The sequence below is a fragment of the Pleurodeles waltl genome, chromosome 1_2 (genome assembly GCF_031143425.1).
Source record: "Pleurodeles waltl isolate 20211129_DDA chromosome 1_2, aPleWal1.hap1.20221129, whole genome shotgun sequence".
Lineage (NCBI taxonomy): Eukaryota > Metazoa > Chordata > Amphibia > Caudata > Salamandridae > Pleurodeles > Pleurodeles waltl.
The window spans coordinates 94,003,573-94,031,432 of record NC_090437.1 but is presented as its reverse complement, the minus strand read 5'-3'; the positions used below and the strand labels follow the sequence as shown (position 1 = coordinate 94,031,432).

Below are 27,860 nucleotides of genomic sequence, written 5' to 3'. Positions count from 1 at the left end.
AGCACTCTGGGCACAAAGCCCCATCCAGAACCAGTGGAGACTGTTATCCACTTGAGAGACTGTGGCTTTGCACTCCCCAGGATGGTACAGTGGGCAAACCAACCACTGCAGAGACTTGAGAGACTGTGGCTTTGCACTCCCCAGGATGGTACAGTGGGCAAACCACCCACTGCAGAGACGTGAAAGACTGTGGCTTTGCACTCCCGGGGATGGTACAGTGGGCAAACCACCCACTGCAGAGACTTGAGAGACTGTGGCTTTGCACTCCCCAGGATGGTACAGTGGGCAAACCACCCGCTGCAGAGACTTGAGAGACTGTGGCTCTGCACGCCCCAGGATACTTAAATGGGCATGGAGCCCCCTCATGGATCTGGCGTTGTGCACTCATCCGGCTGAGGTGCCCCCCCTTCCTTTCCCCCTGAGGTGCCTGTTGTATTTCTATCTGATGCCCCAGCAGTGTTCTCTCCGTTTTGATCGGGTATCTTGTGTGGGCCTCGCCCATGCATTTTGGGCCCAGTGGTCCACGGAATTTGAATGGTTCAATACCTGCACTACTAATCGTGGTGTATATTTTGTTTATGGTGTATATGTATATTTTTGCCTACTTGATTTTAATATATTACAATGGTTCCACTAATTTCCTTTTGTCTTTGCATTCTTACGGGGGGTTGGGGGTGTTATTGTAATGTATAGATATGCATAGGTGTGTGTGTTGTTGTGGGTGAGGGTCGGTGTAAGTTTTGGGATGTTGGTTGTGTGTTTCCCTGTGTTTTTGCCTCCCCCTTCCCCTATGTCGTAGGTGCAGTACTCACCGTGGTCTTCGCCGCCGGCATTGATGATCCTCGTATAGGAGCACGAAGACTATCGCAGGGAGAATATGGAGTTCCGGCTCCATGGTGCCCTCCTTCCTCGTGGATTGTGTAGAGGTGAGCGTTTTCCCTTCGAAATTCCTCTTTCCACCATGTTTTTATCCGCGGTGAATCCGCCCTGGAAAAGGTGGCGGATTGGTAGGTTGTGATACTGTGGGCGGTACATTGTCCTCCACCTGTCTGTTGGCGGTGACCGCCGCGCTGTTTGTTTGTACCGCCGTGGTGGTCCGAGTGTTAAAGTGTCTGTCTTTGTTGGCGGTTTCCGCCACGGTCATAATTCCAAATTTTTTACCGCCGGCCTGTTGGCGGTCTTACCGCCGCTTTAACACCGTCCACCAGGGTTGTAATGAACACCTCTGTTTGATGACACAGCTTGGACTGTGCTACTATCTGCACCTGCTGTCCCATGCATTACAGAGGAGGAAGCAGAGGGCTTGGGTGCTGATATTACCCTTTGGGCAATCAAGGAATTAGAGAGTAGTAAAACCCCGGGCTCTGAGGGACTGGCAGCAGAGTTCTTTGCAACTTTTGATACAGAACTGGCCTCTAAATCAGTGCAGCTCTATTATACTGAGAGGTGCCAGAGGACTGCCTCAGACTTCCTGAAAGGCACAAGTGGTCCCCTTGCTAAATAAAACCTGGGAAACTTGTGAACGATGTTAATGATTACCTGCCTCTTTCCATGCTAAATGTAGATTATAAAATTGTGAGCAAGATATTGGCCACTTTGACAGTCTGGAATGGGACTACTTATACCATCTCCAATAGTTATGACTTTGGGCGGGGCACAGGTTTGCCCTCTCTAACCCTTGCTATTTGCCATCACAATGGAACCCCTGGCGATGCTGGCCCACTTGGGTTCTCACTTGAGTGGCATTCGAGTGGGGGTACCACCCAACAGATAGTCTTATATGCTGATGATCTCCTACTGATTCTTAGTAGCCCATGGGGTGATCTTATGGGTGCCATAACCCTCTTGGAGACCTTTGGTGCACTATCAGGACTGAGGGTGAATTGGCAAAAAACAGGCTTATTTCCTACCTTGAGATACACAGTGGCTCTGGACCTTGCGGTCGAGCTCCAGTGGTAACCTAGATATCTTTTCAACTTAGGAGTGAAAGTTTACCATACTCACTCTGATATTTTTGATGGGAATCTTGGACTAGTCCGAAATCTGAAATCCCACATTAACTTCTGGAAAACTCCGCTGAGATTGGGGTGGGCCACATAGCCATCCTCACGACTGTAGTGCTACCCCACTTTCTGTGCCTATGTGTCTCTGTCCACTCTGCAGTGCCTTTCGTCCCAGCGGAGAATGGCAGTCCTGGACTTTGAATCATACTACTTCACAGCCCAGCTCCAATGGTTCACACAGTGGACTGTCGGCAGACAGTCCTCGGGGGGACTGTGGGCCACTTTGCCCCAACCTACAAGGCCTTGGTAACAACACTCCTCAAAGTGAATCGTCTGACCACTGTGGATGCACAGGAGTATGACTATTCAGAAATGTTGGGACCGATGCCTATATAAGACGCATAGTAGAGTCCTTTGCTCCTCGGACCTACTGCTTAAAATGTTGGTGCTGCTCCCAAATGTGAAAACTGGATGGGATTACAGACCTGGATGGCGGCAGAAGATACCAGGGCGGGATACCTACTCAGAGACTCAATCCTACTCTCGTTTGACGACTTCTAGAAGGTTTTTGACTTGCCAAATGGTAACTTTCTATTACACGGGTCGATCACAGTGACCTTCCATGGACATTGGAGGTCGGGAGGCTCAGAACCCAAAGAGCACCTTTGTTGTCACTATGTGATGTTATCCACAAGCACTTATAAAGCTGTTACAAGCTTATACCGCTTGTTGCAAGCCAATTCTTTACATCCCCTAGAAGTACTTCGAACCCACTGTGAGACAGACTTAGGGACTCCTATTCCCAAAAAGGCTTGGGAAACCATTCTGGAGCGTGTCTCCAAGGTGTCCAGGAATGCACAATTAAAGTTGATCAGTTTCTGTACCTTACATAAAGTCTATCTCTCCCCAGATAGAATTAAAAGACATTTTGGTGCGTCAGACGCCTCTTGCTCTAGATGTAAAGAGGTGGCTGCCAACTTCTTCCACATGATCTGGACATGTACTCACCTAACATCCCATTGGTCAGGAGTTACCCGGAAAATAGCGATACTGATAGACAGAGAGGTTCCTGTAACACCAGCTCACTGCCTACTACACTGGTTCCCTCACTCCTCCAAAACTGAAGTGACCAGTAAATTTTAGGACTTGAGGTGTGATCCTGGCTAAGCGTCCGCTTACTCAGCATTGGCACTGCTATTCAGTGCTGCAGTTCGTGTGTTCTCAGGCCCTAGAATGGAATTTGTAAAATCGTTTGAACCCAATTGGTTTTACTAATTATCCTGTAACATCATTGTTGACAGTGTCTTAAATACACCTACGCCAAGTTAGATGTCATATTTGATTACAGTGTATATTCCCACCACCTGTATATATGACAAATATGTACATCTGCCAGAAGCACCACTGTGCTGTGATGAGCTGCAGTTTAAATGCACTGCACTGACACATGGCAGGGAAAAAACACCTTTGCCATCTAAGCAGAGCCAATTTTCTTAAGTCACCCCTATGGAAGGGCAGATAAACCTTCAGGGTAGAGTGATAATATTTTAGCATAGGGCACACTATATATTTGAGTAAGTGTACTGTTACTGTGAAATAAAGCCTGAAAGTGAACATGTGGAAAAAAACTGTGAAGTTTTTGCTAGACTTTCACCTGAATAGCGATAGATGGAATTGAAATCTTTATTTCCCATCTCCATCTATGAATTAATCTAACGGTCAAGTCAGATTTTTGATAACTTAAGTGATAAATTAACTTTGTAAAAATGCAAAATGTTCTTTATGTAATCTGAGCCACAATTGCAGTTGCTTGGGAATTTCTTTTGGAAAAACAAAACGCTTTGAAATGTTTAATGGCCAACTGTACATCATGGCTGACAGTATCGCCTGTTGAGTGGCCATGACAGCGGTTCCTGTCAATGTAAAGAGATCTCCATGGTGCTGTCAGCCATCTCTAAATTTGGTGGGGGGAGGACCCTCTGGATGGCAGAGGTAATGTCCTCTACCATCCAGACAGAGTAAAATCTGTCAAATTATATATCTGTCCCTAAGTCTTAAGGTATAACCTTTCACTAGGGCCATGCAGCAAATTTATGCTACCTGCAAAGCGAGCTATGAAAACCAGGTTTTTCCCACTCTTACCTTTTGATGTCAAAACCAACAGTTTCCACATCCTTGGACCTGGCCCCTCTGGAAGATTTTGAGTTTTCTTTCTTGGCCATTTGTCTTAAAACTTTACAAAAATCATATCTCTTGCTCCCTAAAATCTATTTTAATCTATTTTAATAATTTTGGTATATTTTGCTCTTCCATTTTTCTCTCTTTATCTAAATTGGTTTGGAAAACTTATTGTGTTGTGTTCTTTACTTTAAAACTGTTGGTACTACTTGAACGAAACACACACATCTTGGTATTGTCTACTTCTATGCCATAGGTACCGGGGGTTGAACAGAGATGCTCTCAAAAATTTGCATTGAGGCGTGGCTTGGAAGCCAACTATGGTAGCCACTCTTTAAGAGAGCTCAGCTCCACTATGCCAATGATCCATCTTATGCTGCAGATCCCTGGGGATTACCCAGCCCGGGTCGATTCCATGGACGGGACATCAAGATACTCATTGGAAGCCTTGATGACAGACGTCTGTGGAGCAAGAGACGGGTGCGGTGCTGGATGGCTGCCGTGCAAAAGAGCAGCTGGCTGGGGGAGATCAGTGGCATACCCCAGAGGGCTCCTCCCCATGAGCAGTGGAGCCGGGGGAGCACCTCCAAACATCTCTCTAGAGTCGCCCTGTGTTAAGGTGCCAGTTTGACCTGCTGGAGATTGCGACCAGGGTAATGGTGCCTGAACTCACCTTCGGGTGCCAATTATTGGGTGGGGCTCTTCTGTCCCGATAGGACTACTGGAGGGCCGGACAATACCCGATCAACATTGCTAGTCTGCTGTGGTTGCCACGGGCTAAGGGTAGAACCTGGCCTGCTGAGCGCTTCATAACCTACTTGCCCAATGACTGCTGACATTGCTCCAGACACAGGCATAGTCAGCACCACACCACAGGCAGCAGGGAAACTGGGAACTTCTGCTACTGCCCAGGTTGCCCAAAGGATTATCTTTACACCCTCCAGGGACTGAGATGAGACATGAGGGGCAACTTGTGACACATCGAGGGGCATGAAAGACTCTTCTATTGTGTGTGGGACACAACTCCCTGAGCTGATTGTAATCTACTGGAAGACTGATACAAAAAACTTGAACAAGATTTCTACAAATTAATGCAACATCCTGATGGGAAGTCCCCTTATTGCTGGGAAGGGTTGAAACTCCATTTGGACAAAAACTTCAACTACCGTACTGCCTATGAAGGCACTGTGAAGGCGCTATTGAGATTCACTACCCCCTGTCATACCTGGGCAGCCTGTCCTGTCAGACGCCTTGTTGCTCCTAGAAGAGCGCTCTTGGTTGGTGGCAAAATCAAGTTGCGTGGTGCTGGAACCTGGCCCTTGTGTGTGTCAGGCACCCATGAAGCAAGCCACACTGTTGTATTAAGGTGGCGTGTGTGACTGTTGACTCCCTCCTCCTGGTGGAGTGCCATACTGGAGTGGGGCCTGGCTATGTGTCCTGACTCGGCTGCCCCCTTGCTGCAGGTCCTGACCAATAACATGGGCCCCTCTACTTCCCAGGATTGAAAGGGTGCATTGAGGAGCTGCAACTATACGGCGGGGAAGGCGGCCCCATCCGCCCAAGATCCCCCCTCCTCGGACTCACATAGGGGACAGTAATATCGATAAAATTAGCAGAAGTACTTGACAGCCTCGACCTCAGGCCATTCAGGACCTAAAGAAAACTATGGAAGGAAAAATGAGTGAACTGAAAGTGGGCTTATATTTGATTCAGTAAGACTTGCATAATACAGTGGATAGAGTTACCAAAGTGGAGAGTAGAGTTTCCGAAACAGTCAAATCACAGGAATCCCAAATTGCCTCTTTGCAAAGAATGGTTTGTTAACTGGAAGCCAGAGCGGAAGACGTTGAGGAAAGGGCAAGATGTATCAACCTATGCATCATGGGCATTCCAGAGGGGGCAGAGAGTGCCATGCCAACCACATTCACCTCTGACTGTCTGAAGAGCCGGGTGCCTGGCACTGAGGTATCACTCTGCTTTTTCATAGAAAGGATGCACAGGGCCCTCATTACGAAGCCTCTAGTGGGTTCCTTGCCATGTCCCTTCATTGCCAAAGTTTTTTACTACAGTGATCGGGATGTCACCTGCCGGGTACATGCAGGTTTGGGGCTTTCACCTTCCAGTCCTCCCCAGTGATGATTTTCCCAGATTATACTATGAAAGTTGAGCAGCAAAGAAGATCCTTCCAAGAGGTAAAACAAAAATTGAGAGCCATGAGCTTCCAATATATGCTCCTCTTTCCTGCTCGTCTAAATATCACCTCCAAGATGTGACCCAGTTCTTTGACAGTTCAGAAGCAGCCTGGGATTTGGCAGAGGAGAGACCTAATCTGCGAGGTCGTGGGTCATTTCATGGGTTGAGGGGGGGAAGGCAAGCGGGGTGGTGGGGTTGGACGACCTCCGGGAGAGTGGAACACAGTTCTGTGATGCAGGAATCAACAAAGGAAACCCAGAGCTTCCTCGCTTGACACAGATGGTTCTGTGCTCTCCAGGGAGGTGGTTGGCTTCCACAACAGAGACATATCTCATACCTGATACTGCAGCATCCAGCCCGCTGTCGTCCTCTCAGGAGCCTATGGCTTGATATGTCCTATTGAGTACTGTGAACTGTCCATCTACTACTTAAGAGATGGCATGGTGGTGACCGGGGATGGCTGGTAATCCAAGCCCTGGGCTGTTTTAATTATGACTATCTGTATTTTGAGGTTCATTGGGAGGGTTGCTCATGTTTGGGAGGGGGGTTGCACGGTAGGAGAAATGTACATAACAGGCTAGCCTAGTTGGCCACTGTCTCTAGTTGCATCACAACAGGTACTTCCAGTTGGCAAAGTATGGGGTGGGAGTTGGGGAAGGGAATTTCTTTGTTATGACCTAGTGCTGGTACACTTACTATCACTTAACTTGCTATCACGAGTGAAGCGCGCATGAAGATCATGGACATTGTTGATCTTGCTCACTCCCCTGGACAAATGGCTGATACACCACAACCCACCTTCATAGGGAGGCTTAATGTTCGTTCATGGAATGTTACCAGTCTTGTAGACAAAATTAATCAAGGGGTGGTACTTAAGGCGGCACATAAAACCAACCCAGACATACTCCTAATGCAGGAGACACACTTAATTGACAACTACTGTCCCTTCCTGGTGTGCAGGAAGGTTCCCAAGGGTGTTCCACCTGTGGTTTCATTGTGGATGGAGGGGAGTCACCATTCTAGTCCAGAAACATGTCCCCTTAGGTTGTGGCATGACCAGCTGGGGCACTACGTGACGGTGACTGGAACCTTGCTAAGGTCTCCTCTATCCCTAATCTGTGTGTATTGGAATTCGTAGTAAGCTTAAGCCATCTCCTTTTAGAGCTTCTGGTGGCCCCAGGTATCCTGGGTGAAGATCTTATTTGGGTTAATGATCTTGGGTTCAACAGCTCCTCACCTATGGCCACAGGTAGGGCATACCCAACAATTCTAGCCATCTTTTTGCATAATATGTCCCTAATGGATGTGTGGTGAGTGCACGACCCTGTGGAGCGCTGTTACAACTTTTTTTTTAACATGTATAAAGCTTTCTCCTGTTTTAACTATTTTCTTCTCCCTAAAACAAGAGAAACTCAGGGTATTAACCCTCCAAAATGTTGGTGAGGGGATTGTCTGATCACTCGCCAGTGTTGCTTGGCCTCACTTAGGGGTCTGATTAACCTGCCACAGGACGGCTCATGAGTCTGAGGTGTCTGAACGATGAGGAGTTTCTTATGGCCTGCCAGAAAACAGGTAAGAGATATTTGGAGGAAAATTGCGGGTCGTGGATTTCCCGGGTGAACTATGAGAGGCTTTGAAGGCCACCTTAAGAGGAAAGGTTATTAGCTACAATAAAGACCAGACTCAAGAAAAGATATCTGACTTAGAATAATGCATAATCGAGCTTGAACGCCAATTTATAGCTATGGCAGAGGACTCAGTCCTCCAGGTCTCCTGACATAGGCCCTCATTACGACTTTGGTGGTTTTCACAAAAGATCGCCAAAGACGTGGGCGCCAGAAGACCGCCATATCAGGGGTACTGCCGGATTTCCGCCACACTTTGGGTGGAAATCCAGCAGTAGTGGTGCTGGCAGGCGGAGGCGCTTGAGCGGCTTCACCACCAGCCCCACCCCATCAGTAGGACTCCACCAGCCGTATTATGGGCAATAATACGGCCTGGTGGTGTCCTGCTGGTGGGGTGCTGCCGACGGTGGAAGCACCCAATTAAGCTCCCTGACGGACAACCTTCTCCCCGGACCAGGTAAGTTGTTTGTCTGACAGGGGAGGGGCTAGGAGGGTGGGGGATGTTGTGTGTGGTGTCTGCGTGTGTGCATGAATGTGTGTATGTGTGGTTGTATGGGTGTCTAATTGTAGAAGTGAGTGCGTGTCCTGCATGTAAGTTTGTATGCATGTGTGTATGCGAGTGAGTGTTGTGGTGAATGTGTGGGACCGCCACATTTACCCTGGCAGTCAAAAGACCGCCAGGGTAAAAATGAGGGCCATAGTGATGATCCTGAAGCTGGGTCTGCCGGAAACTCAATCTTAGAAGTACAGATCAATATTGCTGCTGAATATAGAGGTTAAGGTGTAGGCTAAAGTGTTGGCCAACAGACTGCTGGGGATGATTGGAAAACTAGTTTATCACAACCAGTCTGGGTTTATGCCCCAGCAGGCCACTCTACATAATATCAGAAGGGCCAACAATGCCATAAAACTGAGTGCTAGTCTACCGGGTCAGCAAGATTTGATAATGGTGCATTTTCAAAAGGCATTTGACTCGTGGACAGGGACTATCTATTCACACTGCTAACACGCTTGCGCTTTGGGCCAAAATTCATTAGCTATATCAAACTGTTAGACACTCACCTCCAAGCAAGTGTATGGGTCGGTAATGCTGTGTCCCAGTGGTTCGTGATAGGCAGGGATACCTGGCAGGGCTGCCTGCTCTCACCTTTAATTTTTGCCTTGGGGATAGAGATTTTGGCAGCCTGGGTGCGGGTTGATGCACTGTTTTCAAGCTTTCCGTGGTCCCCAACAGTTGGTAAAGGATCTTCCTGTAGAGGGAAAATGGCCTGAGTTTCCTAGATAATCCTGCTGAATCGGGCCCTCAAGCTCTGCAAATACTTAAAACGTTTGGGGTTTACTCAGCCCTTTGTTTGAATAAGGCTAAGTCCTCTAGCCACCTCATTGCCCAATGCCCCACCGTCATTCCATGGGTCCTACAGCTACAGATTTTCCCGATCAGATTAAAATATTTGGGAGTGCATATAGCCAAAAACAGAGCCTTAGCACTCAAGGCAAACTTTAACTCTCACTTGGTGGGATTGACCAGGTACATTAGGTTTTGGACCTCCCTACTATTGTCCCTGCTTGGCCGCTCAACCATCTTAAAAATGGTCTCCCTCCTGAGACTTTTATACAACTTCAAATTTCCTCCTTCCTAGTAGGGGGATGCGCCTTTTCCAGGGCTAAGGCACTATTAAGAGACCTCCTGTGGAACAGAGGAATACACGAACTGCCCTCAAAAAGTGCTGTAAACCTACCTTTGAGGGTGACATGGCCACACTTGATCTGACATCATATTATAGAGAAGCATATCTATTGGTGCACAGTGACTGGTGGTTTGAGGGCTTTGGGGTCCCAGCTTTTGCAGCAGAGGGCTGGATCAAGATTACCTCTCATATTTGCTATATGGGCGTGACTTACAGCAATCTTTACCTCCCTCAACGCGAGTGGTGTTGACCACTTGGAGTGTATTTTCGAAAGCTGTTGGATGGACAAAACGGCTCACGCTAGAGATGCCACTATGGAAGGGGACCAGACTCCTTTAGGTGTCTGCACTCTGTGGCTTCGTCAAATGGGATACCATAGGCATATTGACACTGGGTGAAGTGATTACAAACCGGTCCATCATGTCCTTTACGGAGCTGCAGGAAGACTAACAGATGCATTCTCAAATTTTTAGGTACTTTCAGCTTTGGCACACGCTTACACTGTACTTACCATTGGATGCTGAAATCTCGATATACTCACCCCTGGAGGCGGAAATCTTAATCACACACATTAAAGCCCATAAACTGGCTATTCTCTACCAGAAATTGCTCTAGTTACCAGCCAGGTCCATTGGCAAAACTGAGGTAAGTGTGGTCTAGTGACCTGGACCACATGAGGACTAGGACTGAAGAGAATTTGTGGACACTCCCAGAAATGCAGTGGTGGCCTATCCACTTTATACAACTTATTACACTGTTCATACCTCACAAGAACATAGCTGTTTAGAATGGCTCTGGACGCTGCCTGCGATGCAGCTGTGCCACAGGGGATTTAGTACATTCCTGCTGGAACTGTGAGGTCCTGTCAAAATTTCGAGAGGGGGTGTTGGAAACTATGCTGGCTGTGATAGGTTGGAGTATCCCTAGGGAGCTGAGATTGACTTTACTGCACATTGCGGATGATGTGGGGGTTAACAGACATAAAGGGATGCTGCTTTGGCCGGGCCTCCTGATAGCAAAATGGAATAATGCAAAGAAGCTTGAAAGTGCGCTTAGGCCCCCTCCCAGGACAAAGGGCATAGACTACTGTATGAGCCTGGAGCGCTCGGTGCACCAGGTCAGGGGCTGCCTCAAAACCACCACAAAATTCGGAAGGACTAAGCTGGATACTGAAGGTACATATTGAACCATGTCTGTCCAGGACATGGTCCATGGACAGTGAGGTACGCCCGTTTGAGGCCACACAACACTGAAACCCAGGGGAAGTGCTTAATGCTTGTTCTAAAATGTATCTGTATAACACATTGTGCAAATTTGTATTGTGTCCGCAGCGGCTTCAGTATAGTGTAATGAGTGCTTATGTGCCAGGCTTGGTTTGTGTTATCAATAAACCCTCAATAAAAAGTTTTTTTAAAGATGTGTATTGACCTCACCCAAGTGAACATTTTAAGTTGTATGGGGTTGCTCTCCTCTCAAAAATTAATAACCCCCATACTGACAGTGTTCAAGCCAGTAGATGTGCATGTGAGATCATTGTAGACCTCCCGGTATTGTAGACACATGAGTTTTCGAAGCCCTGAGTCTACATCTGTGCCGCAACACACAAATGTTTTAAGTTTTCCTTCCAGGGATCCCAACAGATCTGTCAGAACTTCCAGGGAGAAAATTGCAAACATAATTAAATTAGGATGCTACATTCATTTTCATTATTGGAACTCCTCCCAACATAGAAAGGACCAAGCAATAAAATCAAGTCATCCTTTATCATGTTTTCTAACCTTCTAATCACCGGCATACCCAGATATTTGAGACATGAGCTCCATTTAAAACGTCCTTAGAAATGTTTTAGTGGTAGATTTAGTCATAGGCAGAGTCCCAAACTTCTCTGAATGTATCTTGCGACACAAGAACCAGGCAAAGAAGAAATATGTTATATGAGTGCTAGCATTGATGTGTTTAATTGTTATACAGTTGCAATGATGGCATCAGCCTACAGAACTACACTATCAATCTAACATATTACCATATTTTGGCAGATGAAGGCAACAATAGGTTCTATAGCTAACAGAGACAGCATTGTGGAAAGTGGTCACCCCTGTCTCGTAGACTTCATCACTTTGAAACATGAAGCTTCCATGGTTCACCGCAGCCAACGTTTCCTTGTACAGCCACTTCAGCCTCTGAATAACGGCTACCTAAGCCCTAACCCCTCCAGTATGTCAAACAAATGTTGTGTTCTATAAAATGAAATGACTTCTCGTCTTCAAACACTATGACACTCGTCTCATCGTATTCATCCCATACCTGCCACATCTGTTTGCCAGTACTTTCACCAAGTTCTTCATCTCAATATTTAACAATACAATGGATCTATGGCTGGCAAACTCCAGCAAAACTCTAAGGATTATTCTCTTGTTTCACGATCAGGTATATCTTTCTCCTAGTTTACTCCAGTGCCAAACAACCATTGGCAACTGCCTTGTTAGAAGGACTTGCTTCATCTTTTGTATTATCCTACGGGAAACCCATCATCCCCAGGGTCCTTCTCAGTGGACATTTCTGTGGATTACCAAATTCTTCCTCAGATATATAACACATTCTCACACTCCTCTGTTCCTCCGAGAGCAACAGCAGGTCTAGGTTAGACAACTACGATACCTCTTCCACAACATTGTCAAGATGTTTGTAGTGGCACAATATGCAAGTTATCGCCCTGATTACAATTAATAGTGGGAAACTTGTGTTTAGATTCTGTTCACCTCAACTAAATTGCAAATAGTCTGCCTGCTTTATCACCATGTTCCTAATGTTTCTGTTTGATGCTTGTCAATGCACATTTTGTCCTGATGGTGTACGTAGAGTTAAGATCGTAACTTGTCCTGATCAGTGATTACCTCTCAAGGAGTCATTATAATCTGATGTTATCTGGCTATCCCACTCTTCTCTCTGATTTATCAATGGTGGCTTTTCTCATCAATTCTCTTCTCACATAGAACTTCCCCACTGCCCATAATGTTTGTGCTGTTGTCAGCAAGCCCATAAAAATGTTGTTAGGAACAAACAGTATCTGTAAATCGATCATATCACGAGTAGACACGCTCTCAGAATGATTGAGGTGTCAAAAGTGATGAGTAAAAGTATAGCCACCATTCACAAAAAGACTAATGCAGGAACAAGTTCTGTGCACTCAGAAGGTAAATATATAGGTCCTCCCCTACGGGGATTTGGCGTAGGGCAGAGCAGCAAGTCCAAGTCACCTTGCTGTGCTGCCTATGTCAAAGTGAAAGGGCAGGAATGCACCATATTTATACAATACGGTGCATTCTTGTAGTTCCCCCTATTCTGGTGCCCTTTTGGCAGCCTAACACCATCATAGGTACCCTTGCACTGTGGTGCAAGGGTGCATGTGTTGTCAGCAGGATTGTTTTTGTGCAGGAAGGGCACCTTCCTGTACAAAAAAAAATCCTAAAATGTGTTTTCCTTTTTCTATTTGTGCTGCAGAACGAGGAGAAATAAAGTTATTTTCTCACTGCGGTGCAGGCTGTGCGTCAATTCTGGCAGGCTTTGTTCTTTGCAGAGATGAAGCCTTTTTGGCCCTGAGACTTCAGGAAACAGGAGGCAAGCTCAATCTAAGCCCTTGAAGAGCACTTCTCAGCAGAGCCAGAGGGCAGCATGGGAGCAGGCAACAGCAAGGCAGCAGTCCTTCTCAGAAAAGCAGTCCAGGTGAGTCCTTTGGGCAGCCAGGCAGTTCCTCTTGGCAGGTTGCATTGTCTGGTTCAGAGGTTCTTCCCAAGAAGGTATCTTGTCCAGAAGCATCTGATTTGGTAGGGTCAGAGGCCCTGTTTAAATACCCAAATGTGCCTTTGAAATGGGAGAGAAATCAAAGAGTGGCTTAGAAGTGCACAACGTCCCCTTTCAGTTCCATCCTGTCTGCCAGGGTCCCAGTAGGGGGTGTGGCAGTCCATTGTGTGAGGGCAAGCCACTGTCCTTTGACATGTAAGTGTCAAGCCCTCCACCCTCCCAGCCCAGGAAGACCCATTTAGTATGTAGGTGTGTGCAGGTGTGACTGAGCATCCTGTGTTTGGGGTTGTCTGAGTGAAATGCACAAGGGAGCTGTCAACTAACCCAGCCAGACGTGGATTGTAAGGCACAGAAGGATTTAAGAGCAGAGAAATGCCCACCTTCTAAAAGGGGCATTTCTAAAATAATAATATTAAATCCAACTTCACCAGTCAGCAGGATTTATATTACCATTCTGGCCATACTAAATATGAACTTGTTACTCCTTTCAGATCAGAATCTATCACTCAAACAGTATATGAGGGTAGTCCTCATGTTAGCCTATGAAAGGAGCAGGCCTTACAGTAGTGGAAAAACGAATTTAGGAGTTTTACACTATATAATCTATACAGGTACATGTCCTGCCTTTTACCTACATAGCACCCTGCCCTATGGGTTACATAGGGCATACCTTAGAGGTGACTTATATGTAGAAAAAGGGGAGTGTAAGGCTTGGCAAGTACTTTTAAACGCCAAGTCGCAGTGGCAGTGAAACTGCACACACAGGCCTAGCAATGGCATGCCTGTGGCATTGGTTAAGGGGGTGCTTATGTGGGTGCCACAATCAGTGCTACAGGCCCACTAGTAGCATTTAATCTACAGGCCGTGGGCACATGTATCACACTTTACTGGGGTCTTACAAGTAGATTAAATAAGCCAATTGGGTATGAACCAGTGTCACCATGTTTTAAGGGAGAGAGCATATGCACTTTAGGACTGGTTAGCAGTGGTAAAGTGCGCAGAGTCCTAAAACCAGCCAAAACAGTGTCCAAAAAATGGAGGGAGGAAGGCAAACAGTTAGGGGTGACCACCCTAAGGCTGTCAGGTCTAACACTAGTGCATGTAAGGTTTCAGATACAGTAGAGATTAAGTCGTCCTTTTCGCTTGCAGGAGCTTAAACTGAGCCAAACTCTAGTAACAAATCCTGTAGCCTCAGTGTAATAAATACAAAATACCTCCAGGATTCCTTATATGTCTGAACTATTCTCACAAGTAACTCTACCCTTTCATTAGACCAAGTGGTAGTGGAGGTCAGTGCACCACAACTGATCTTTCTTTGATAGAACACTCGTCCTTCCCAGTTGCATTTTAACTTTTAACACAACTTGGGTGAAAGATAGCTGAGGATGCAGAGGGCCGATCTAGGTGCAATAATATCTGCCTTTTGGGCTTCCTGGAGCGCCTGGAAGGGCCTGGTGTGGAACTGTTTCTCAAGGAGAATGTGTGCATGGAACAGCAGACAGCCCCCCCGCAGGGTGCCCCACCTCACCCCATCATAGCCCACCTCTTTAATTATTGGTATTGAGTCCTGCTGTTGGAATGGTTCTATGCCAAGGGCCCTTGGCAATGCCAAAACACAACGATCACGGCATACCACGACTACATAATGGAGGTACACCATCCCCAGGGCTCCTACTCCAGAGTCAAGCAACGACTCTGCAAAATGGGAATCAAATATTCTGTATTATTCCCTGTGAAACTTAGAGTGATTGATGGCAAACTGACCCACATATTTCTATCACCGGAAGATGTGTGGACCTGGATCCAATGTAAGAGACTTGTGCGTACCCGTCTGACTGAGAGATGGAGGTTGGCTGGTGCCTAAGACCAGGTGTCGTAAACGCAGATCAATTAAAATGAAACCCACCAAAGATCAAGTGGCGGCGCAACAGGTCCAGGCAGTATCTGAGGCCTCACTTTACAGCACAAATTTCTCCACCCTTCTGCGAAGTGAGCACCCATCGAAGTCAGGATGGACTCGAATGGCTTGCACTCCTCAACGAATGGGGTCCTGAAGGGTCCAAAAATCACCCCTGGGTCAGTGGATGACATGTAAGGTGGGCTCTCCTGGCCATGGGGAGGTAGCCGGGAAAGGTTTGTCTACTATTGGGCTAGACTCATCCGGAAGGTAAGCCGCACTGTTCAGGGGTCTGGATTCTGCAGCCTCTGACATGGGCCACACTGCAGGATTGAAATAAGCGAACATTGACACTTCTATGCCCTACAAGGAGACTCTAAGATGAACCTGTTTGCTTGTGTTATTTTCTGATTTCTTCTTGATTGTATTTACGGGGCATTTGGCCGGGGACTTTCACATCATCTGACCTTGGGGAATACGTTTATTTTGTTATGTCATGTGGTTTTACATTTGTTTAATGAAACCAATGCTTATGTGCAGAGATTTATAGGAGAAGACATGGGGAAGGGGGTGGGGAGGTTTGTATTTTTGAATCATCGTGCATGCAGATCATGTCTGATATATACACCTCAATCAGTTAAGGAATACATCTTTGAGTGCACATCACCATAGGTACACACATTGAAATGCTCCCTCCACATTAAAACGTGGTAACGTGGGATGTCCAAAGCATGGCAACGCCATATCTAAGCCTACCTCAGGCACCAGCACATACACATAGCCGTCTTACAAGAGACACACTTAAGTGCAGTGGAACTACAGAAGGTCAGTGCTAAATGAACAGGGCAGGTGTATGGTACGGCAGCTTCGGCATATGACCGAGGAGTGCTTATTTGGATCACACCAGGGGTACCATATGTAGCAAAGTGTCATGACGCTGATGTTGAAGGGAGGTATGTGATCTTGGAGGGCTGCCTGGATAGGAAGGTGTTAACACTTGTAGGACTCTATGCACCTAATACTGATCAAACACATTTCTTTCACAAGCTTACACCTACACTATTCCATAGTCCGGGAGCTCCGAGTCTATGGAGTGGAGACTTTTAAATGTATGCCTGATGTTGATATGGACCGATCTATGGCCCCAGTACGGAATACAGAGGGGACCAGAGTTACACAGTATTTTAGCAAATGGTTAATGCAATGATGCCTTCATAATGTGTAGTGATTAGACTACCCATTGGAACATGAATGCTCCTTTTATTCACTGATCCATGATCTCCACACTAGACTTGACCTAATCCTCTGCACCGACTCACTATGGCCGATGGTTACTATGTTGGAATATCTGGCCTGTATGACTTCGGACCACTGCATGTGAGTTTGCCATGGGACAGCTTAGAGAGGGAGGTAGTTTCACTGGGCATTGGGATTGAGCATCTTCAGCACTTACGTGCACAACACAGAGAATCAGGGATGAGATAGGGTAGGCATGATTACAAATACCAGCTTACTAGACAACATGCAGAAGGTAGACTGCTAGTGTGACTACTCAAGAAAACTCAACAGCATAGCCTGATCAATGCTTTCAGATGCGACAATGGCTCACTGGCCACATCACAGGCACATATAAATTATGTGTTTTGTGACTTTTACTGCACAGTCTACGGGAAGTTTACTCCCCCCTTTTACGACAGTGATTTCTGTCCAATATAATGCTGCCATGTTTGTCCCCACTGCAAAAGAAGGATCTGGATGAACCCCTTCAGCCTGCGTAAATCGGGATGGCTATCACCCAACTGGCCAGGAACAAGATCCTAGGCACTGATGATTTGCCCATTGAATACTACGCTACATTCTCTGCACATTTGACTCAGCGCCTCTTAAGGGTGTTAAATGAGGCCCATTTTCATGGCTGACTGCTGGACTGACAGCGTGAGGCATTGATAATGGTTTTACCCAAATGGATCAACTGGCTCAAATCTTGTTGATTCCCTCTGGTGCCCATGCTGGAATTTTACGAGGATGCCTCTCTCGAACATCGCTTACAGTAGTGTTATGACACGTCCAAATATCTTGGTGTCCTGATTTATCATACCAACTGGGCATTGGAAGATGGTAATGTGAGATCGATACAGTGCTCCCTTCCCTTTTGGTGCTCACTCCCCTCGTCCCCGATGGGACAAATGGCGATTGGCAAAGTGTTAGTTCTCTCCCATCTATTGCATTTTTTTGCTGCCTTGTCGATAATACTCCCCAAGAGCTGTTTCCGGGAGTTGAATGGCCTACCGTCACACTTAATATGGGGTGCAGGACACCGACGGATGGCCCTATCTATAGTGCAATGCCCACTCATTGTAGGTGGAATGGGCACCCATAATTTCGAACGATATTATGAAGAAGCCCACCTCTGCATTTGATGGATGATTACCCTATAGCTGAGTGCTCTGCTATCCTCTCATGTTTTGGCACAGTGAGCGTTTACACTAGGCTATCGGAACACACCTGCCCGTCCCGATGGGTTCGAACTTGATGGTAGCAGCGTAGGCTTGCAGGAGGCCTTTCATCCATGGTGGACACCCACCATCCATTATTCGCCCTTAATCCTTTTGACACATATACCAGGTATACGGGGCATAGCTGATCAACATGACCTGATTGCGGGTTTGATTCAATGGGTGATTTTTTCCAGAATGGTCCCTGCCCCTGAGTCCTGCCTTCTGAGCTTCTGCCCTTGAACCAAGGGTGATAAAGACTTGCACCTCTTTATTGAATTAGCATTTGTCCTCCTCAAATGACAGATTGCGATGTAATGGATAGCCCTGACGGTCCTGGACATTAGCAAATGGTTGAACAAGCTACTACAATGGACTTGAGCGGAGATGAGCATACTGCACTCTCTGCATGCGACAGGTGGGGCTGGGGTAGGAGGTGGGATTTGGGATGTATGCATTACAAAAGTTGAAGCCAAGAATAACATGCCCTCCCTGAAACAGGTAGCTGAGTCTTGCAAATGCCCGCCAGACATGGATGGGTGTGAATGGCTCATGCCTACCTAACACTTGACAGTAATCATACATGAAGGGGGCACGGGTAACCCACGCCTACACTCTTGCATCCAGATCATTGTCTCCACTGCCACCTACTGATGGCTGAACACCACCCGCACATCATTAGCTACCCCTTTACCTTTCCCCGTATGGAACTGTGTTTTTAATACCACAACCTTTTTCACAATTATGTTATCAATAGTATCACATTTTGTGGTGGTGATAATCATGCTTATGTATGGAACCGCTCCAACAATGTGTAATGTATCACATATTTGGCTTCACCTTTGGTTGTTAATGTAAACTAATAAAAACAGATTTAAAAAAACTTGGGTGAAAGATTTGTAGTAGGGCTATATTCGGGTGTTTGGAGCTAAGGCAGATGAGCCCATTTTTTCATTTCACAAAATGAGTGAGACCATTCATAGTTAACAAACAAACTGAGAGGGATTTATATACAGTGCTTGTCATTCCCAGGGTATGTCAGAATATAATACTGTGATGTGACAAGATCCTCAAAACACTTTTTGAGTAGTCACAATGTATGCTGGTTGTAGCAGTCCTAGAACACTATGGCTATGTAAGAATTGAAATTATTGGTTAAGGAGGTGAGAAACCACTTCAAGTAATAATCACAATCTTTGTCGGGATGAATCAAAGTCACTGAATAAACTTGGGCTTAACCCTCTGGTAACTTGGCACTGAAAGACTCAGGCTTAACTTAGAGGCAATGCGTAAAATGCTCATGCATCATTTGAACAATAATAACTTGAAATCCCACCACAAGAACAGTCGCAATTTAGAAAAACAGCAACTATTTTATTAAATAAAATTGCACCAAGATGAAAAAAAATCCAATAAGTAGAACTGGAGATATGAGTTTTTTAAGTTTTAACTAAAAGTAGCACTAAAAAGGGCTAAACACCAACCACACTATACCGGGTCAATCTCAAACGTTCAGGCGGAAAGTGATGGAGCTGTGGGTCGAATACAGGGACCAGGTTGGTCTTTGTGGAAGGGGTGGAGGTCAAGGGTCTCCAGTGGAGCCAGACAGCAGGTTGGGTCTGAAGAGCAGCTTGGCAATGACAGAGAGCATCATCATGAGGTCTCACAGTCACTCAGAGGCTACTCAGAAGAGTTTGGTGTCAAATCTGGGGAAGCTGGTCATTGAGTGCCTCTCAGGGTCAGACTAGGTGAAGCCATCGATTAAGTGCCAGTCAGAGTCAGAGCCAGTGAAGCCATTGAGTGGGTTCTGTTTGATTCTGCTTGGTGTCGGAGCCAGTAGAGCCACTGATCGGGTACCTCTCAGCTTCGGCAAAGCTGTTGATCAGATGTCGCTTGGGATTAAGTCCCGTTAAGCTTTCATATAGTTTGGAGAATTGTACTCTGAAAGCAGCCAAGGGTCCAGAACCTTCAGGACAACACTTGGGTGTCTGGACTCACTCACACAGAGGCCAGCAGAGAGGAACAAGGTCAGGTTCACTTGGTGTAGTCAGCGGGAAAGTCACAAAGGCTTCTGGAAATTTGCTGTATCCCCGTAGTTCAAACACTAGGTCATCCAACTGACCTTTAGAGTCAATTTTGGGGTCCTGGATTCAAGGCAAGGGAGGTTGAGTCTTCCTTCTTCAGGCAGCAGGGCAGTCTTTCTACCGAATCCTCTCAGGTACAGAAGTGTTCTGATTATTTCAGGTGCTGAGGATGCCACTTTTATAGCCAGTGCCAGCCTGTGGGAATGAGACAAACCCTTTTTATAGCCCCTACACGAGTGTTGGTCCGTGTTTCCCTCTTCCTTGGGTTTGGCTCCAGTGTGGCTAGTGAAACAAAAGGTAGGGAAAGGGTGGGTGGCAGGTGCCTTAGTGTGTGTTGAGGCAGACCCCTTTGAAGTGTAATCAGGGTAGGACCCAGCTGCAACTGCTCCTCCCCAGCCATCCTGTCAGGAAGACCCACTCTCCTCTACACCAAGGCTGTTTGTGTACTACCTTGCTCCAATACACATCTCCAAGCGCGGGAGCTAGCAACCAGCCCAAGGCAACTGGCAATTCACTGGAAGGTCCCAGCAACTTCAGGCAGGGAAATGTCAACTTTCTAAAAGTGGCTTTCCAAAATAATAATTTAAAGTCCAACCTTACTATCAAAGAGGCTTTAAACTATAATTAAAATGAGTGGGAGAGATATGTTTCTAGCTCCTTCCAACTGAATTTATCACTTATAAAATGTAACAAGGTAAACCAGTGTTAGTCTACGGGAGGCCAGTCTTGTCACAGTGAAAAATGAGTTTGAAGATTTTTCACTGCCAGGACATGTAAAACATTAAATATACATGTCATACTTTTTAAATACCATCTATCCTGCCCTGTGAGCAGTTAGGGTGTACTTTAGGGTTGATTAAAAGGAACATTTAGGCCTAGCATAAGGTTTATTTTGTCAGGTCAAAACAGCAGTTTAAAACTGCCCTACAAGCTGCAGTGGCAATGGCAGGCCTGACACATGTTTTAAGGAGCTACTCCAGTAGGTGGCACAGTGAGTGCTGCAGCCCACTAGTAGCCTTTAAGTTACAGGCTCTTGGTACAGGTAGTACCATATACTATGGACCTATACGTGAACTAAATGTACCAATTATTTATATGCCAATTTGGCTTTGTTTAAACAGAACTGCACACACACACTTTAACACTGTTTAGAATGAGTGAAGGGCACAGAGTCCTACGACCAACAAAAAAACAAGTCCAGCAGCAGAAGGCTGAACTCTAGGATGATCCTGCAGAAAGGGCAAAGTTACAACAGGCTGGTGTTATAGATCATGGCAAACTAACTTCTCCACAATAAATGAGGGTATCAGAAATATACTAGTCATGAAGAGCACTTGGTGAGTGTTATTATGGTTTAATACAAGATGTAGGAAGGCGCAAAACAAAGGCAGAAAAAAGCAGGTGGAAGATATAGGTATTTATGTTTATGCAGTTGCAGGGAATTGAAGGTGAAGTGAATGAGTATGGGGAAATGCAAAGAAATTCAGTACTAAAGGTGAGTCAAACTACAGCTCAAAGCAGTGAGCAGACCAAAACATACTTTTGGTGGCAAGTTTCATATCAACAATTATCAATGGTGCAAGCCCATATTGTGACCCAGATAACAAAACCACAATAACCCACAATATTTCAAAAATAGTCATTGAACTGTAGTGTCACTGAGTTGTTGGACAGGGGTCAGAAGAAGGAGATCTATGGCACTAAATCTCAAAGAAATCAAGACAGTATCATCTATAAAAGCAGGGCAACATCCTGGTACAATATGCAGTTGTGCAATACTGAGACAGCTATCTAATACAGCAGCAACCACCATAGTTTTGACCACAGCTTGAATACTCAAACCTTACAATATGCAAATCATGTTACACAGCAGAACCTATGTCACCTGCATCGGGTGAGAGGTTTGCCCAAAGTCACTCTCAGAAGTCTGTGAGGTGTGACTTTGTTTTATACCCATGTCCCAACTGTTGTCTATATATGTTCCTTTCTCTTGATGACCAGTGCTGTATAATGTTTACCAGCCTCTCTCTCTCTTCCAGCTGAAAGGTCGAGGTTGATCATTCCAGAGTCAGATTTTCAAATGAGAGGGACTGTTCTCATTGAGGTGTCATCAAACAAGTCGTCCACTGAGTCCAACAGTTTCTCCAGTGATTAGGATGCTCAGATTCTCTGTTTTTCCATCAATTTTACCAACAATAAAGCCAGTTAAAGTATTACAAATTGAATGTCCTACTCCCAAACAGGTGCAAGGGCCACAAACCAATTTTTTGCTTTTTTTGTTTGATGTGGTTTCAAATAAATATTCTCCTAAGAGCAAATCAAAAATTGGTTTTGTAAGCCGTGGGATGACATGAGTGAGGAAAACTGTGGTGTTATCCTTTTCCACCTTCTCGGTAATTCCCAAAAAGTGGACCTTGTCTTTTCGATTTCTTTTATCCATGTCAGTGGCTTTTTTATGAAGATTCCAGTAATTCTGCTCTCAGCCCTGCAATTAAACTAGTTTTTCTTCTACAGATACCAGTCTGCCATGAGCTATTCTGAAATAAACAATGTAATGTAATTTCTGATTGAAATAACTTCAACCACCCACCTCACTGTGCTTTCCTCTGCTGATCCAACAGACAGTCCATGACCAATGAGATCCTTCATGATTGGCCCCAAAGTAACTTCCGGCATTCTGGCAGGTGGTTGATCCTTGCTCACCTTTTATCATTTGTCCATGACAAGAAGCTGCCTAACAGATTTGGGTTGGACACCAGACAGTGCACAGTATCGATATAGTAGATCAGTTCAAAGGTATCGTGCAGAGTGCACCACAAATGGCCCCCTTCATGCCAAGAAAACGTTACAGGGCACCAGAACTAAAGAACTTGCAGACATCCAAACTAGGTGAGGAATCAGGCAATAGTGTCTGGTGGAAAGTTTATATACACACAGAGGAAGGAAAATATGGCTATCTGGGACACAAATGGAGCAGTCTTGTCTCTGTCTGGACCAATCCACTTAGGCTCAATATGGCTTCATTGTTCATGCAATTGAGCAATAAAAGTATTTTTTCCTGCACGTTTGCCACTGTCCTGGATGCAGAATAATTTAAAACATGGGTGATATCTGCCAATGCCCTGTATCTGAAATCCACACCATTCCCGTCCCACTTCCCTTAAAGAGTGGTTATCCAAATTTTAACATGCTGGAGATCACCTAGATCTGTTGCAATGTACCAGCGTACATCCGTAGTTCTACTCCCTGCAGCTTTCTCCCAGCTCCAAGTGAGAGAAGCAAGCACTACGGGTCCCATCACATTCATATCAATTCAGTCACCTCTAGGCCATAAGAGGGTGCTGATGGAACTCTTTAACACTCGTTGACTCTTTGATACTTTATGACTTCTCTTTAGCCTTCATAATGATTGACCATTACATTTTGTTAAAGAAGGGAAACCATCTCTTTCCAGTTAAATACCTTTTTCCTGAATTGAATTTATTTGGGCACTATGGCATAATACTATAATACATACTAAATATAAATATCCAAATATTACATTGTGTATATTGTAAACCGTAACCAAATGCATATTTGTCCTGTAATAAAATATAATATTTTCCAAATGGCTAACAAGGTTCTAATTATGAGGCTATGACTGCGCAATTCCATTTCATATAAAATTACGTACACAAACTATAACACATGCCCTGGCCAAGCACAGCTCATGAACTAATCTTTGACAACGTTGATCACATCTCAAATGACATCATCAACATCGCTAGTGACATCGCAAATTTACATCATTGATTACATTGCTGCTGAAATCATATATCACACCGCCAATTACATCACTGATGACATAACTTTAGTGGACCCTTGTGAAGGCACAGTTTAAGAGCTTTTCTTCACTCACATCTCTGCTAGTCCTACCTTATCTTCAACCTAATTTCTTGATACACACACATATATGTTCCAATGATTTGAGGCCTTTGAACATCATGTAGGCATCATCTTCACCTACAGTTTATACTTCATAGTTTCTATGTCCTTTGCAGGTTTCACCACTTGTGGTATTTCCTAGCTTCAACTGTGTATTATATTTAGTCTGTAACGTTTTCTGAAGTTTATGATTAGTTTATCTCTACCAGGAAACACTACATCTGGCTTAACAGGTGAAAAAAGAAACAGATTTAACTGAAACTGTGCTTTACTTGTTGTATAAAATATATGAAGTTCAACCATATGCTAATGATGTTTAACAATCTCCTTGTATCTATGTGCACACAGTACATCTCTGCAAGTGAACATTTTATAAAACAGTACAATGACATTTCAAGGTCTTACACCTTCAGCCCTTAAGTACCCAAAACTTCAAGTTGATTTGGCCATTACTCTCTATCGTGAGTATTCAGACTCTGTCGGTTCATAGTATATTGTATACAAGTAGTTTGCTCTCCGAGGATAGTCTAAATTGTCAGCCCTTCTCCCGGTATAAATTGTACAGAAAAGTTATTTTTTTTGGCCTTTCATAGACATATACAGAATGTTTTTTAATCATTTTTTCTGCTTCCATGCACATACCTTGCCTCGCGTTACAATGGTTCATACAGTTATGTACAGTAGTCATTGAATATGTCATTGATGGTGATAATGTCATTGGTAATTGCAGTTGATGTTCCCTGTGAATCTGCATCATAACAATAGGTCATCTCTGTGCACAGGAATTGATGGAATGTTTGTAGTTGGAGTGATTATTTGTGTGTGATACAAAAGTGATTACAAGTGTGCAATTTATTACCAAATGCTGATGTGTCATAAAACTAAACATTATTTAGTGTGGCGTTTAAACTTTATCATGCTATTTGTCTGTGTTTTGCCTCACAGGGTGCTCCTTTTGTGAGACAGAAGAGCGTCTTTTTAAGAAGTTGTTTGGACATTACAACCAATATATAAGGCCTGTTGAAAATGTTTCCGACCCTGTTAAAGTGCATTTTGAAGTGGCGCTCACTCAGCTTGTAAATGTGGTAAGAAACGTTGTAATAACTCATAAATTTGAAGTAGCACCAAGGCATCAATCACATATGGTGGAAGGTCGGGGAAGAAAATGAGGGTTTTCATTATTTTGTTTGAGATTAATATGCAATTAAAATGTAAATGTAAAACATTATTTATTCATCAACACATTATTTATGGATCTATAGTAGTTTCACTGGTACAGGGGCCCAAAAACTTGCTCTTGCTAATAAGTGTCGCTGCTAAATTGAGCGTGAAATATCAGCACTTTCTGTTCACTCGAGACATTTAAGGTGCTCCACTTCATGTGCCAGTATGTGTCTTGTACCCATCTGCATGAACGGAGATGCTACTTTGTCACTTTTCTTACATTTCTCGACTGCATCTTGTATTATAGTGTCACGAACAGCACGGATAATTAGGAACAGTCTATAGAATTTGATAATGCAATACTATTTAAAAAAGTGATCCCTTCAAATTAAATATTTTACTACAGGACATTTTAAGGGTTGTATATCTCAATGAAAAATGGCATGGGATTCATTGGGAGTGATGTATTCTATGCAATCCAGTTTATACTATGACAGCATATGTTGTTTTATCAGGAGCTATTTATATTCTTTTGGAATCCCTGAATGATACGGAAATAGAGAAATGACAAGCAGATGCTAACAAACAGTGTCATGAGGAGAGTATGCTGAGAGTGTAAATGACATGAGGCTGGAGAAGATAATAGCCAATTGAACATGGCAGGTTGAACCCCCACGGTTAATCTCCAGGACTCTGTCAACTTTGAGAAAATATCTTCAGAAGCCATACATGTTTTTCATTCAGGTTTTTCCCTCTCTCTCTCTAACTTTCCCACGTCGCAGTGCAGGCTCCACAGTTCCACTCCGACAGCAGCTGGAGCCCAAAACTGGAGTAATAGAAGGAACGGCAAAGAGAAGCAAAGCCAGAGGACATCTTCTTCTTGTGCTCTCAAAAGGAGACTGGCTGTTGACAGTGAGGATTGTTAGATAATTTTAATGTAATCTTTTATTCGGTTCATTAATGCAAACCATAAAGCACTTACTCATTAAAACATTTAAAAATTACTCAAAACAAAAGAAAAAAGTTTAAAAATACAGACACAGAAAAACATTGTACTCCAAACAAATTCAAAGCCTAAAAGCAAATATCATTAGCTGAAGCGCAGCGTACAAACAAGAAAATATAAAAGGCACCTATCATTAGCGAAAACAACCCACTTAGCACCAAGTTTTCATGGGACACTTTGCAGATGGCACAGCAATCGACCAGAAACCCATGGAAATCGCAAAAAAAAATCAAGACAGCTCCTGCCATAGTGACTATCGACTTCCTAGGGGTGAATATAAGAGCAATTGGCGCTCTACCTCAATATTTACCTCTTCTCATAAATCTAGCGGTGCCAATAGCTAGGACCTCACCCTCACTAAGGTCCCAATTGACAATAGAAATTGTCACTCAATAAACATACTGCAATGGCACACGCTACTTCATAGTTCAAATCCTTGCCAATAATAAAGACAGTCCTCCTCCAACTGACTCCAAAGGTTGCATCCAATCGTCTTTTATTCTTCTTCAAATGACTTCCAATATCCGTTCAAAATTCTAACCATAATCATTAATTCACAATCCATATGTCAACACGTGTTTCGTCTGGGGACTACCCCTTGACTTCATCAGGACTTCCCATATCATAACAACTTGTGCCTCAAACCCTCCTTGTAGCTCAGTTGTCACTAAATAACTCGTCTAACTGTTCGTATCAGAACTCCGTGTCAAAGAATGTGACAGTTCTTCCGACACACTCGCAAATAGAACATGTAACGTATATTAAGGATACGCCGATTCACAGGCATCATAGCACGTATTGATAGGAGACAAGGAGTTCTGATACGAACAGTTAGACAAGTTATTTGGCGACAATTGAGCTACAAGGATGGTTTGAGGCACAAGTTGTTATGATATGGGAAGTCCTGATGAAGTCAAGGGGTAGTCCCCAGACGAAACACGTTTTGACGTATGGATTGTGAATTAATGATTATGGTTAGAATTTTGAACGGATATTGGAAGTCATTTGAAGAAGAATAAAAGCTCCCGTCATAGTGTTTGTCTCTTCGGCGAAGGACATACTTCATAAAAGAAAACATGCCTAGGCATACTTCTGTAAAAATAGAAGGGCTGTAATATGTCTCCTAACTGAGGCACCTTTAAGGAAAGGAATTAAAAACCTGGTGGAACAGGGGTAACAACTACACAAAAATACAAAATGAGCCAAAGTTTGCAAGGAGTGCTCTTCACAAAGGCAAACCAAAATAAAATTGTGATCATACTGGCCTAGAGGAAACGAGAGATGACAGCTGATCTGATCCCATTTAATCTTGTCAGTAAAGCCCTACACCAAGTTTTGGGCATCAATTTCAAATATAATTCCAGCCCTACTGTGGTTTGAAGAAGGTACTCCCTGTTGGCCGGCTTCTTCAGCTCCAGCAGTTCTCTTCCCCCCTTTTGAGTCCCTGAACCTGGATTTAACCCAGTTTTTGTCCTAAGTGGAAATGTTTTCTGGGTCACGATAAATATTGGATCTGCTTAACTTGTTACAGGTATCCTTAACGTATGTTAACCACGGGATGCCAGTAATCATCTCCCATGATAGGCAATCAAATATAAACCTCTTATTCAAAGAAGCTTCAGGGTTACACCAAAAGAAACAACATAACATTAACGGTGACGGTTTGATTACATCAGCTACATACAATAAGCTCAGTTCCTCATGAACAGCATTCATAGGAACCCTGGCGAAACACCAAGGATACATCTGCATACTCTGTTCTCCTCATCATGTAAGAACTTGGTTGCCAAGACCACAAGCCA

At 44.5% G+C, this 27,860-nt stretch overlaps 1 protein-coding gene across 1 annotated transcript in view; it reads left to right on the top strand.

Annotated features, from left to right (window-relative positions):
• CHRNA6 (cholinergic receptor nicotinic alpha 6 subunit) overlaps window positions 1-27,860 on the top strand; it is a 297,310-nt gene that overhangs the window by 139,612 nt on the left and 129,838 nt on the right. The window contains exon 2 of the mRNA XM_069236624.1: window positions 24,834-24,973. Coding sequence (XP_069092725.1) covers window positions 24,834-24,973 — 140 coding nt within the window. The remainder of the gene's footprint in view (window positions 1-24,833; window positions 24,974-27,860) is intronic.